Here is a 13564-nt window from a genome sequence, read left to right as displayed (position 1 = left end):
AATACATCATGGATTAATACTTGACTTTGAATGTTTTTTGTTAAAAGTATTATTTGTGTTAAAAAAAAAATCTGCTGTAACATTAATTTCTCCATATTCAAATTGAAATTGTATTTATGAAAAAACTGGATGAAAAACCTTTTTTATTACTATCGTTTTTTTTTTGTTAAAGGTGCAGCATCATTCTGCTGCTAGAGTGAAATGAAGAAGCTCTTCCATCTCCAGTCTCATCTATCAGTCTTGGTTTTCTGACACAACAGAGCTAGAATTCACTATCCATATTTATTAACGTATTGTCATCCCCCTCTTTCTTCCCTCCTGTGTCAGTGTGCTGCATTAGCAATACTGAGGGCTAGATAACATGTTGCGGCAGTAAAAAAACAAATGTTGCTTCTATAAAATAAAGAGGCAGCTTTAAATACTTTTTTGGACTTTTGAGGAAATAATTTTATATCCTGAATTTAAAACCTGATTGTATCCCTATTATCCTATTTTTCTCTGTGTGTTCTTACCAAGGAGGGGGATAGACTGAGTGATGAGGACCTCTACAAGTTTTTGGCAGACATGCGCCGGCCGTCCTCTGTTCTGCGAAGGCTGAGACCTGTCACTGGTAACTCTGATGTACTCTAATGTGCCAGTTTGCATAAAAAGATTTAAGAGAGTTTTATTTTTAAATTCTTATTATTATTATTCATTTGATGTCTTGTGCTTCGTGTGTCCCTCAGCTCAGTTGAAAATTGACATCTCTCCAGCACCGGACTCACCACATTACTGCCTCTCACCAGAACTCCTTCACGTGATACCTTATCCGGACCTGCGCGTCCGGCCCACCAAAGAGGTGCTGGAGTTCCCTGCTCGTAATGTGTACACGCCGCACACCACGTACAGGTGGGCGTTTACTATTAAAGACATGCCTGCAAGCGGTGGCTTGACCTCTTGTATTGAACAAGCACAAGTTCAGCCACTCATTGCATGCATGCTTCTTCCTGAGTGATTATTGATTGATTTGACTTTTTTCTTTTTTGGATGTTTTTCTTTTCTTTTTTTGTTTTAAGCAAAAAGATTAAAAAAGTTTCACCCTATATGTTCAAAACTTAGAAAAATTCACAAAAAAATAACCAGGATTTTTTTTAGGGTTTTAGTATTTATTTACAAATAACAAAGAAATGTGTATAATTTAACTTCATTTTTAACTTAATTTCTATTAAAAAAGTTGTTAACATGAACTAATATCCATATATAGGAATGATGGAGTGCAGTAACGATGAGGAGTTGATGGATTTTTTCTTATTCAGTGAACTGATGAGTCTTGAATGAGCTATGGCATAGCTTCACTCTGAAAGAAACACAGAAACAAGCAACATTTTTAATTGAAATAAACAAATAGAATAAGTTCTGCATATGAAATGTGTTGAACCAGCAAGTTACCATCTTTTGCAGTTTGGAAAGCTGCTCATCCTGAGTCTCAATATCCTTTTTCTGGATCTTGTTCCAGGTCTGTAAACCTTTCAAGATTTGGAGATGTGCCTCCGCTTTATTCTTAAGAAAAAAAAAGCAATATAGATGTTTAAATGTGATGAAAATAAGGAAATAACATTTAATTTACAGTTTGACAGTGAATGAGTTAAGTTTTCAGATTTACCTGCAGCTCCTTGAGGCTGTTTGGTACTGTGTTGTTGATGTACATCTCCAGCTGTTGAACTTTTGCCTTTAGTTCCTCCTCATCCTTCTCTATGCTGTTCAGCCAGTTTTTTGTGATATGGGTCTGAGCCTGTTGTTTTGCCATTTGTTCCTGTGAAAATAAGGATTTAGCCTTATTATTCTCTTTAACAGCAGTTTCTATATAAACTAGATCCACCTTACTAAGAGTCTAAATTAAATGTTTCTATAAGTCACTGAATAAAATAGGTGCTTTACCTTGCTTTAACTGTAACTCTTTTAGTCTTTCCTAGCTTCTGTATGTTATATCTACATAATCTGAACTGTAATCGTGCGACTATTCAGCTTCACAAATGGAATCCAGTGTTTACGTTTATCCCTGCTCCTACCTGCAGCAGCTGGACGACTACTTTTATCTGTTGCTCCACTTCTGCAGCCTGTTCAGTCTGCTGCCCCAGCTGTTGGAGGGTCTCTTCACGACTCTTCAGAGTCTTGCTGATTCTCTCCATCTTTGCCTCAGTGGTTTCAAAGACGTAGTTGAGCGACTCGCTCAGCTGTATGACTCCAAACGTGAGCATGTTGACTTCCTCCTGAGGCGCAGCTTTGCCCTCCATGCTGCCCGTCTTCCTGATGGGGCCGGCAAGAACCGCTCCGAAACCCCCAACTAAACACACGAGACACAGGCTCCAGATCATTTTCATAAGGGCTTTCTTTTTTCTTAAATCCACTTCCTCCAAAATATTTACATTCAAGTTAAAAGACGAAAACTGTAGGAGGAGGATATGTATCTCCCTTTCATCCAGAATTTTATCATCTACAGCTGAATCTTCAGGCCTGCTGCTGCGCCTTTTATAGGGACTGGACACGCAGCACTGTGGTGAAACATTAGCTCGTTTGTGGTTCGATCCCAAGTTTAGTTTCACGACCTTGGTCTCGGTGACCTTCTCTTAAAGCTTAACCATGGAGAGTCTAATTTTGTCATTTAGGTCATGCACTATTGCACCATGCATATGATGTATGGAAGAGATGTACTTGAAGCTATAAATGCAAACATTTGCAGCATTAAAATAAGTGCAGCAGTATTACTTTTATACTGTGGTAATCTTTCTCCTAACGCAATTTACATCAGATATTTCAAAATATGAACAGTAGTAACCTGTGTGTGTTTAACTTGGAAAGAAGTTGGTGACATGAGTGAGAATACGGTGATGGGTCAATCGTCTCTCACGTACGCACAGGACTCTCATTCTCTAAGAGGATCATACTTTCTGAATCTTGTAAAGAATTTGTAGGTTGTAAAATGACATCAAACATATTCATGTTTGATGTCGCATTGAAATCACAATCTTTAATGTATTTTATCTGAGTTTTAGAGCTAGACTGAATGGGCCTGAGAACGTTATATTCACAGATGTTCCCAACCAAAGGGACTGAGCTGATCTGGACTTATCCCAAGACTTAAAGATGGAATTGTAGCAAAAGGTTCATTCTCCCAGTGGCATAAATACAAACAAAATGTATACCACTCTTTTAAGTTCTAAGACATATAGAAAAATTGTAAATCTTTTTACTTTCGCTTCACAGTGGCTCACTGCTTTGTGTTGGTTTGTCACAAAATCCCAATATGACAACCTGAAGTTTATGATTGTAACATGACAAAATGTAAAAAAAAAGTTCATTAGGTATGAATACCTTTAGAAGACAATCTATATGCTTTTCCTAATGACAATATAACAAAAGCGAGGAACTTTATTTCACTTTTACCTTCACAGATTTTTTTCTGTATTAAATTGTTTTGTGTCATCTCCCTCTGCTTGTTCCTCACATCTCAGGAATCTGCTCTATGTGTACCCGCAAAGTCTGAACTTCAGCAGCCGCCAGGGCTCAGTCAGGAACATTGCTGTGAAAGTTCAGTTTATGGCAGGAGAAGATCCCAGCCAAGCTTTACCAGTGAGTCCCGTTCAAAGACGAACATAATTGTTGTATCCTAAAAAAATGTATTAAAATTGCTCAAGGCAGATATATCCACTTAAAACTAGTTTTTAGTTGGCTGTCTAATTTATTGGCAACAAGAACATTGAATTATAATAGAGTTTATTCTAGGTTTGCTTGCTTGTTCTCTTAAGTGGATCTTTTACGTGAGTGCAGCAAATTAAATAGCTTCTTCTATAAACCTGCATGCAACAATAAAGCTGGTTATTTACAATGAGTGCTCCATCTTAGTGGTTGAAAATGACCTTCACACTGGGCCTTTTTGACCAGGTCATCTTCGGAAAGTCAAGTTGTGCCGAGTTCATGAAAGAGGCATACACTCCCATCATCTATCATAACAAGTAAGGATCTTTCGCTCTTTTACCCTCTCGCTGTTTAGCTCTCTTGAACATTAACTCTTGCTCATAAGGTCCCCTGAGTTCTATGAGGAGACGAAGATGAAGATTCCTGCCAATCTGACAGACAACCATCATCTGCTGTTCACCTTCTACCACATCAGCTGCCAACCCAAGCAGAACACTCCTCTGGAGACCCCCGTGGGCTACACTGTGAGTGTGCTCTTGGCTCAGGTTTAACACTTTCACCCACATGTTAACTTGTTTGGCAGCTCTTTTTGTACTCTCGCCATTTGGGAGAGATCACATGTCTTTCCGCCCGCAGTGGATACCTTTGATGCAGCACGGCCGACTGCGCACCGGCTCCTTCAGTCTTCCTGTGTCTGTGGAAAAGCCTCCACCCAGCTACTCGGTACTCACCCCCGATGTGAGTGATGTACACAAGACTGTGTGGATATCAGTTCGTCTGCCAACAGCAATTCCTTTGTGATGTCATGGTGCGCTGTTTAATGAGTCGAATTTCAATGCGTGGCAGGTTCAGCTTCCAGGCATGAAGTGGGTGGATAATCACAAAGGAGTTTTCAATGTCGAGGTGACAGCAACCTCCTCTGTTCACACTCAGGTACATAAAAATGCTTATTTAACTGAGGGTTAAGCTTACCAGTTTGCTTTTCTCTCAGACTCATAAAATCTTTAATGTAGGGCTGAAACGATTAATCACCATGAATCGAATATTGAAATAATTGTCAACTTAGTAATCGATTGATCGTAACTAGAGTATACAGACTCAAAAAAATGCCATTTGGTGAAAGAACAACACACTCTGAGCAGTAATTAAGCCAAAGCTAGAAAAAAATAAGTACATTTTCCACTTAAGATAAAGAAATAATAAACTTTTTCTGTAAATATATTCTACCCAGACCTGCTAGTAACCTAGTTTTAGCTTTCCCTGGTTCAAATTTGGTAAAAAAAAAAAAAAAAAAAAAAGAAAAATAAACCTCCTTTAAGCATCTTTTGCTATCCAATTATTAATTGGGTAATCCAAAAAATGTAAAAATTCCTCAGGAACTTTTACATTTGTGTTTAGGGCTGCGAACGCCTGTAATTTAATTCTTATATGGATTTAAAAAGACAAAATATTGCCTTAAATGTCTGCTGGATTTCTGTGTTTATTCTAACAAAGATAAATCTGTGTTTTATTGGCTCTACCACCTAGGACGCACACCTGGATAAGTTCTTCACTCTGGTGTATGTTCTCGAGGAGTACTCCTTCCCGTTCCGACTGAAGGATGTGATTATTACCGAAGCAAACATGGAAGGCGAGCTGAAGGCCAGCATCTCAGCGCTGAGAGGGTCTCAGCTGGATACTTGTGTCAGATTTTTGCATCAGCTTTTCAACAAACTCATTCAGCTAATCGTGTACCCGCCAGTCATTGCAGGCCAAATTGGTGAGTGTTTTTTAATTAGTTCTAATCCAGTAGAAAATGTGTGGATTATTTTTTAGTAAATTCCCATGTGTCATTTAAATCTGCTTGCCTCCTAGATCCATTGTTTTGTGGTCTGTAGTGTTTTAAATTGGTGTTAGTCAATAGCATTGAGGGGTTTTTTTTGGTTTGAAGATTTTAAAAGATTGACCAAAGACTCTTTAAACTTTAAACAGTTTTTCACTTTTTTACCTGTCCAGTCACTATACTCACCACGACAGCAAGACAAACTCACACTTAAAGACAGCATAGATTTGTCTGTCAGGTAACAAATAAACACCAAATCATTCCTCTGTTTACCAGATTCTCATTTATGAAGCATTATTATGAAGCAAACCTGAGTAAAGTTTAATAAAGCACTGACTCTTACAACCTATCAAACGTAGTTTTCTGACTGATCTCTGATCTACAAAAAGCCTGGCTCCCCAAGTCAAATTTTTACCGAGCTAACATATGCATACGGACAGAAACAATTCTCTCAGTCATAGTTCACTGTTATATTATCAGTTGCATATTTTAACACTTTCTTTACATTGTAGAGAGACCCAAACATCTCCACAGGCTGTTTTCACTTTCAGAGTTTCAAACATGTAATTATTCAGTTATTAAACAAAAAAGAAATCTGTACAGTTTTAGAGTTTAGCACATTAATCCAAATTTAAAGTTAGAGATTATTTAAAATCTTTCTGATTTTCTAAATTATCATCAAGATTATTTCTACGAAGGGCTTTGACATATTTTGACAAGAATTCAGATAAAACATCTTTATTTTGACCACTCGTGCATATGAGATTATTTTGGCCAGACCTAAAAGGACCAGCTTGGATATTTTAAAGAGACCTGGAGAAAAGCAGCTCTTCTAGGTGATAAGGTCATTTGATGTGTTGATGTGCTCTACATTTAAAAGCTCTTTTATAAAATCAGCCTTTTTTTAAAAATTAAAAATAGAGTTTAACATTTCCCAGCTTGTATTATAGATAAAATTTTCTCAGGAAATTTAGGGGAGAGACAGTACAATTTTTGGTTTAAAATGAATATATTATTATTACTTACTGACTGGTATATTATGTTTTAACAAACAAACTGGTTCTATTGAGTTTAAGAACATTTTATGGCTGTGTGATTTGTGTTTCAGAGTTATGTGGCGCAAAACTCAAAAAAGAACATATCTTTCTTTAAAAAGAATGAAAATCATTTCAATAGAAAAGTCTTGATTCTTGTCATTTATACCTGTGTTTTAATTTGCCTTTTTTTTTTTTTTTTGACCTGTAGTGAACCTTGGCCGGGCTGCTTTTGAAGCTATGGCGCTGTTGGTTAACCAGATCCACAAAAACCTGGAGGGAAACCAAGACCAGCACGGTCGCAACAACCTGCTGGCATCTTATGTCCATTACGTTTTCCGCCTGCCCACCGCTGAACCCATCATGCCTCCAGCAGGTGAGCGACCAGTCAGAACTGACTGTTTATGCGACTTTGCAAAAGCCCTTTCAGCCATTAGTATGTTTCATTTCTTTGTGCGTTTAATTTTCCTCCTAAAACGCAGGCGCCCATCCCTATGAGATGCCGGTGCAGTATGCTACCTTATCCAGGGCGACAGGCCGCCCGAGCAGCCTGCATCTGTCCCGTTCAAAGAGCATCAGCAACTCAAACCCCGACCTGGCCACCACGCCGATTTCCCCGGATGAGGAAGTCCAAAGGATCATAGGAAGCAAGGTGAGTTAATATTCTCCATATTGTGCTGAGAGTCTTTATTTTATGTTTATATTAGAACCACTGTGCTGTTCTTCACATTTTTCATAATTTTATGTTGATTTAATTATAGTGTCTTAATTCTTCACAGCAGATTCATTAAACTCAAGTCGACTAAGAACTGTTCCAGTAATTAATCACTGCTTAATTTTTACAATTGTGCTTCTTACTTTTCTCTTTTGTTTCTGTTGGCTCCTTCAGTTTTTCTTCCCTCCCTGCTTTTCCCCTTTATTGCCCCTTTGAGCTTAATTTTTGTTTCTTCCTGATTTTCAACCTGAAATAAAATCCTGTGTGATAATTAGCCTCCCTTTGCTCACTGTGTCCTTGCCTCTTGCCACTCTGTGTGTGTTTGTGTGTGTGTTTCTTCGGGTGCTTATGGCAGGGCATTGACCGCTCCCACTCCTGGGTAAACTCTGCTTATGCCCCTGGGGGCTCCAGATCTGTGCTACGCCGGAACCCCAACTCCAGCTGCGAGCTCAAGCAGGTGCCAAATCCTTCCTTCCTCCTCCTCTTCTACACCTTCATCGCTCACAGCCCCCGATCAGCTCCTCGTTTTTTTTTTCTTATCCAGTTTCTCAGAGGTTGCTTTTGTCTCTGCATGGAATCATTCTCTGCAAATCTCATCCTACCTCTTTTTTTTTTTTTCTTTTTAAACTACATTTCCTCGATCATTTCCAAAACATTTTCTCCCCTCTGTCCTAACAAGCACCTAATTGACAGAAGCTCATCCTGGAGCTTGTTAGATTTCCTTTCAGCCTCATCAGAGTTCTTAAAAAGAACTCCCTCCACCAACCCGTTCTCATTCACCCATTTTCACCTCGCTGTCCTCATGTCTGTGTTCACTTCACCACCACCTCATGTCAGGCAAGCGACCACAGCTGCAATCGCATGTCTGCCTTTCTGGACAGTGTGGCCTTGTTAACTGTTCCCACCAGACCGATTACGAAGAAGGTAAAACAAAAGTGGCATCTAATGTAAACAAAACATTCACATTCTTCCCTAATGCATACCCACATTTTTTGTATTTTTAAAATGTAAGCTTTTTAGAGCACACATTGTTTTTTCTTCTTATTTGTGTTTTAGATGTAGTTGCATTTACAAAATATTCATATCTGACAGAAAAGTGAAAGCGACATCTCATTGTTTCCTCCTGTGAGCTAAAACCTGCTGTGTTGGTTCACGTCTAGTTGCTCCACGAGGAGCTGGCGCTGCAGTGGGTGGTCAGCACCAGCGCAGTGAGGGAAGCAACGCTGCAGCAGGCTTGGTTCTTCTTCCAATTGATGGTCAGTCTTTCTGAGAATTAGATTGGGCCATATAATTCTTGTGCATCCAAAGCAAACGCAGTCAAAACACAACTTTTAAATCAGGAAAAAGCTGCTTTTGTTTAAGAGTTTATTTCCTTTCCTTTCTTCAGACCAAGAGCATGGCTCATCACTTATTCCTGACTTCTAAACTGGATTCTCCCAGGCGACAGCGCTACCCAGACCGCTTCGTTGACGACATTGCAGCACTCGTGTGTGCCATCAGTGCAGACATTGCAAGCAGACATCACAAGGTAAATGTGTGCAACAAAGATATAACGATCTGCTGTCTGGGTTTTTAATAACACTAAGTTAAAGTGCGTAGGGTGAATTCTAGGTGGGGGAAGAGCTGAATTCTGGAATATTAATGTAAGGGAAAAAAAATATGCAAAAGCAAGAGGAATTGCTGCAAGTTTAAAAAGATTGTGAAGCAAATCATTTTAAAGGAGGGAGATCAGAGAGGGATGAGCCAACACACACAGGCATATCCAGACTTGGGGCTAGAACTGCAACTTGACTTATGGTAAGCCACTTCCGAACCAGAGATAACACCAAGGCGACTTTACTGATATGTGGAACTCGTCTTTTCAAATCAAAGTACATATATCATTTAATTCAGAAATGAAGGTTCCTGAGTCTGAAGGAAGAGTGGAAAGGTACATAATTCTAGTTGCTTGAGGTCCAATGAGAAGTCACCACAGTCAGGAATAGTTTTGGGAGATTTGGGTTTTGTTTTATATAAAGTCTATGGGCACCACATTTTTCTGACAGAACATTTTACATCATTTCATGCTCCATTATCTTCCTCAGCGCTGTCAAAAATAAGATCACACCAAACGTTCAACACATGTCGCCACACCTTACTGTTGCAGTATTTCAGGCCCAACCACACAGTGTATAAACTGTACAGGAGGCTTAAAATTCTATAATAAAATCCTTTTTATCGGTCCTATAAAACATATTTACATTTTCTGAGAAATGGATTTTTGGATTTTTTGTTGCTATAAGCCACATTCATCCAAAGTAAGCATCAAATGTCTCACTCCATTTTTAATCTAAAGGATTACTTCCAGCTTTTCAATTGAATTACTGAAATAAATGAAGCTGAAATTTGTTGAAGCTCACATTTATTGAAATGCACCTGAAAACTCTCTTCTTGTTATTGATCCTCCCTCTCCCTGTGAAATCCCTCCCACCCTCTCAGGATGTGGAGGTTGTGGAGAGGCTGAACAACAGTCTGGCCTTCTTCCTTAATGATCTGCTGTCTCTGGTGGACCGGGGTTTTGTCTTCAACCTCATTCGCTCCTATTACAAACAGGTTTCTATTGATCTCCTCATCATTTCCCCGTAGCTTCAGACGACCCAGTTCTGCTCTCGCTTTTCAACTTCTTGCGCTCAATGATTCTGTGTGTTTAACAGATCGCTAACAAGCTCCACACGACGCAGAATCCCAGCTCTCTGAATGCCTTAAGGATGGACTTTATGCGTATTGTCTGCAGCCATGAGCATTATGTCATCCTCAACTTGCCCTGCTCAACTCTGAGCCCTCCAGCGTCCCCCTCCCCTTCTACCTCATCCACCACTTCACAGGTACTCAAGTAGGCTCCAAAGTGACGATCTTTTTTGTACTTTTACATTTATGAATCTCAGTTTTCAAGGCTTTTCTATTTACAAAATTGTATTCACAGAGTTTATATTATCTTATTAATATCTGTTTTGTTTGGCAGAGCTCAGCATTTTCAAGCATGGTTCAAGACCAGGGTGTGGCCACCATGTTTGAGCTGTCGGTCCCTTTTCGCCAGCAGCACTTCCTGTCTGGCCTGCTGCTCACTGAACTCGCTCTCATTCTTGATCCTGATGGTGAAGGGTAGGTCCTTAATATTTTCTTTATACAGTGCCTTTCAAAAGTATTAATCCTCATGAACATGTTCGCATTTGTCACATTGCAACCTTGTACTTTTGTTGAGATTTGTATTTTTATTCAGTCCCAGTGGCGCCACTTTCAGTGAGGACTGAAACAGAGGTGGTTCATGAACTCTTGTCGCCTGCAGGGTTTTCTTCCTTCATAAAAAGGCCATCAGTGCCGTTCACTCGCTGCTGTGCAGCCATGATGCGGACCCTCGTTACCAGGACCCTCAGGTTAGGGCGCATGTCGCTCAGCTCTACCTGCCCCTGCTGCCCATTGTCATGGAGTCGCTGCATCAGCTCCATGATTTCTGTGGTCAGTGGAATGTTTTGTGCGCCATTTAAAAAAAGATAAAAAAAACTTTTATTTCTGAAAAACGACATACCTAAGAGTCCTTTTTGTCTTTTAGATTCCTCGCTTTCTCGCGCTCGCCTTTCCTCTGCCTACTTTGAAGACACTGACCCAGACAGTGGCAACATTATCAGCCAGTCTGTTGCCATGGCGATCGCTGGCTCCCCTTTACCGCATGCCAAAGCCAACCCATTTGCTCTCCCCTCTGTGGTAAGTGATAATGGCAAGGGTCAGCCTGCTCTCCTGGGCCGTACAGACTTACGGGTCGCAGGTCGGCTGATGCGTAGAAAGTCAGCTCCTTCATGCTCTATTTTTGTCTTTTTACTTCTTTTCTGAAGCGGATCCCAAGCTTTGCTCTTGAGTTTCTGTTTTTGTCCGTTCTCCACCAGGCCGGGCGCCAAAGCAGCTCTCTGTCTGCCGAGTGCAGCCGGACTCTGCTGGTGTGCTTCCTGTGGGTGCTGAAGAACGCAGACGCATCTCTCCTGGAGCGCTGGGTGTCGGACTTATCTGTCTTGCAGATCAACCGCTTATTGGATCTACTTCATCTGTGTGTATCCTGTTTTGAATACAAGGTAAAGTAATGAGGATAGATAACCGACTACTGTGTATAAGCATTTCTTTACTATTCATTTAACACACAGAAATGGAAATCTAATATATTTCTGCACCTGTTATCTGAACCCTCGCTGTCATAAATACTTACATCCAATTTAAATACTTTTGGATAAGATGGTAGTGTTTATGCATTGGGCTGTCTTATTTATTGCAGAATTAAAAACATGACATATAGCTTCTTTCTTATTTATAAAACTGTACATGGTAAGATTTCCAGCTAAACATTTGCTTGAAAAACAATATTAGAGCTTAGCTTAGAGAAACAACATGGGCAACTTCAACTTCAACTTCCTTATGGTAGCCAGAAAGTTTGGAATCAAAATTCAGAAACTCTGTTTTCTTGTTGACACATTCAGATTGGTGTGTAGGACTATAAAGTGGCGTGTTTTTGACTGTGCATTAACATAATCGTGATGCTAATTTATCCAAAAAACAAATTGTAAATGTCATTTTTATTAGGCTTATCTTACTTTTTTTTCAAATCTTTCTTGGATTGTTATTTTTGCCAGTTTTATGTACTCTAAATATATTTTGTTTTATGTCCTTTTAGTGTGCTGCTGACATTTTCTGACAAAACTTTTCTTGCAGGGGAGGAAAACGCTTGAAAGAATAAACAGCCTGACATTTAAAAAGTCTCAGGACATGAAAGCCCGACTGGAGGAAGCCATTCTGGGAACTATAGGGGCTCGTCAAGAGATGGTCCGCCGCTGCAGAGGTGAGGAGCGTGAGAACATGATGGTTCATGATTTGTCTACAGCTGTTAAAATCTCACATATTCACTTTTTTTTTGTTACCGTAACAGAAAGGAGTCCTTATGGTAGCCAGGAAAATGTCAGGTGGAAAAAGAATGTCACCCACTGGAGACAAAATACAGACAGAGTCGACAAGTATGTTAATTGCAGTGTTGAAATTGGTAATGAGTAAGCTTCTCTGATGCTTTCCTATGTGATACACTGATGAACACTGAATAAACTTACAGGAGTAAGGCTGAGATGGAGCAGGAATCTGTGGTGGATGGAAACTTAGCTACTGAGGTGTCCCTCATAGTACTTGACACACTGGAAATTATAGTAAAGGTAACACTAAACGTTTTCTTTATCTGTCATATTTAGCTGCCTTTTTATTTTTTTTAAGTTTCAGCATGTCATGTCTTTTTCCTCCTTCAGACTGTGGTTGCCTCTGAACTGAAGGAGAGTGTTCTCGGTGGAGTCCTGAGAGTGATTCTTCACAGCATGGCAGGCAACCAGAGCGCCCTCTTTCTGCAGCATTGCTTTACTACACAGAGAGCACTGGTTTTCAAGGTGAGAAACCAGTGTCGTCCTTTTTAGGAATTAAACTACTTCAGCAGAACACAAACGCATTCCTGCTTTTTTTTTTTTATTTAATCATTTATTTTTAAGCGCTTTAGATTATTTTCAATGCTTCAGCTGACACCTCAGTGTAAATACAGTAGTAAATTGAGTTAACTGTATTCGTATTTTTGAGCAGTTTCCAGAGATGCTGTTTGAAGAGGACACTGAGCTTTGCGCAGACCTTTGTTTGCGTCTCCTCCGTCACTGCAGCAGCAGCGTCGGCTCTGTCAGGAGCCAGGCCTCCGCCTCTCTTTATCTCCTCATGAGGCAGAACTTTGAGATCGGAAATGTAAGTTTAGCACCATTTTAATTTATTCCCTCAAATGCCTTTCATTGTTCCTGTACCAACATCTCAGTTAAACAGAAATACATATGCATTGCATGTGGAATATAATGTTGTTATTTACAGCTTGCCTCTTTCTCTCTGGTCTTGCATCAGAACTTTGCGCGAGTAAAGATGCAGGTCACCATGTCTCTGTCCTCTTTGGTGGGAACGTCACAGAACTTCAACGAAGAGCATCTTCGTCGGTCACTAAAGACAATTTTGACATATGCTGAGGAGGACCTAGAGCTGCGTGAAACGCCTTTCCCAGAGCAGGTAGTTTACACGTACCCCTCTTTTTAAAGCAGTCTTCAAATTAAAAGGGCGTGATGATGAATGTTGGTGGGTGTTTTTCTTTTTTCAAAACTACAGGTTCAGGATCTGGTGTTCAACCTGCACATGATTCTTACTGACACTGTGAAAATGAAAGAGCATCAGGAGGATCCTGAAATGCTCATTGACCTGATGTACAGGTATTGGGAAAACCAAGATTGAGTT

At 39.9% G+C, this 13564-nt stretch overlaps 1 protein-coding gene across 3 annotated transcripts in view; it reads left to right on the top strand.

Moving 5' to 3' along the window:
* LOC102232050 (dedicator of cytokinesis protein 7-like) overlaps positions 1-13564 on the top strand; it is a 29918-nt gene that overhangs the window by 9937 nt on the left and 6417 nt on the right. The window contains exons 13-38 of one of the 3 annotated variants that reach the window (XM_023348897.1): positions 517-610; positions 726-888; positions 3492-3609; positions 3922-3992; positions 4061-4199; positions 4312-4413; positions 4522-4608; positions 5203-5434; positions 6743-6907; positions 7014-7183; positions 7602-7703; positions 8407-8502; positions 8634-8774; positions 9725-9838; positions 9940-10110; positions 10248-10387; positions 10572-10741; positions 10836-10987; positions 11167-11349; positions 11981-12107; positions 12195-12279; positions 12372-12468; positions 12559-12693; positions 12881-13033; positions 13184-13342; positions 13439-13539. In XM_023348897.1, coding sequence (XP_023204665.1) covers positions 517-610; positions 726-888; positions 3492-3609; positions 3922-3992; positions 4061-4199; positions 4312-4413; positions 4522-4608; positions 5203-5434; positions 6743-6907; positions 7014-7183; positions 7602-7703; positions 8407-8502; positions 8634-8774; positions 9725-9838; positions 9940-10110; positions 10248-10387; positions 10572-10741; positions 10836-10987; positions 11167-11349; positions 11981-12107; positions 12195-12279; positions 12372-12468; positions 12559-12693; positions 12881-13033; positions 13184-13342; positions 13439-13539 — 3467 coding nt within the window. Of the gene's footprint in view, positions 1-516; positions 611-725; positions 889-3491; positions 3610-3921; positions 3993-4060; positions 4200-4311; positions 4414-4521; positions 4609-5202; positions 5435-6742; positions 6908-7013; positions 7184-7420; positions 7704-8083; positions 8171-8406; positions 8503-8633; positions 8775-9724; positions 9839-9939; positions 10111-10247; positions 10388-10571; positions 10742-10835; positions 10988-11166; positions 11350-11980; positions 12280-12371; positions 12469-12558; positions 12694-12880; positions 13034-13183; positions 13343-13438; positions 13540-13564 lie in introns of those variants that run through there. The other 2 variants (XM_023348896.1, XM_023348898.1) reach the window with 2 other exon arrangements.

Source organism: Xiphophorus maculatus, chromosome 16 (assembly GCF_002775205.1).
Source record: "Xiphophorus maculatus strain JP 163 A chromosome 16, X_maculatus-5.0-male, whole genome shotgun sequence".
Taxonomy (NCBI): Eukaryota; Metazoa; Chordata; class Actinopteri; order Cyprinodontiformes; family Poeciliidae; genus Xiphophorus; species Xiphophorus maculatus.
This window is presented reverse-complemented; position numbering and strand designations above follow the sequence as displayed.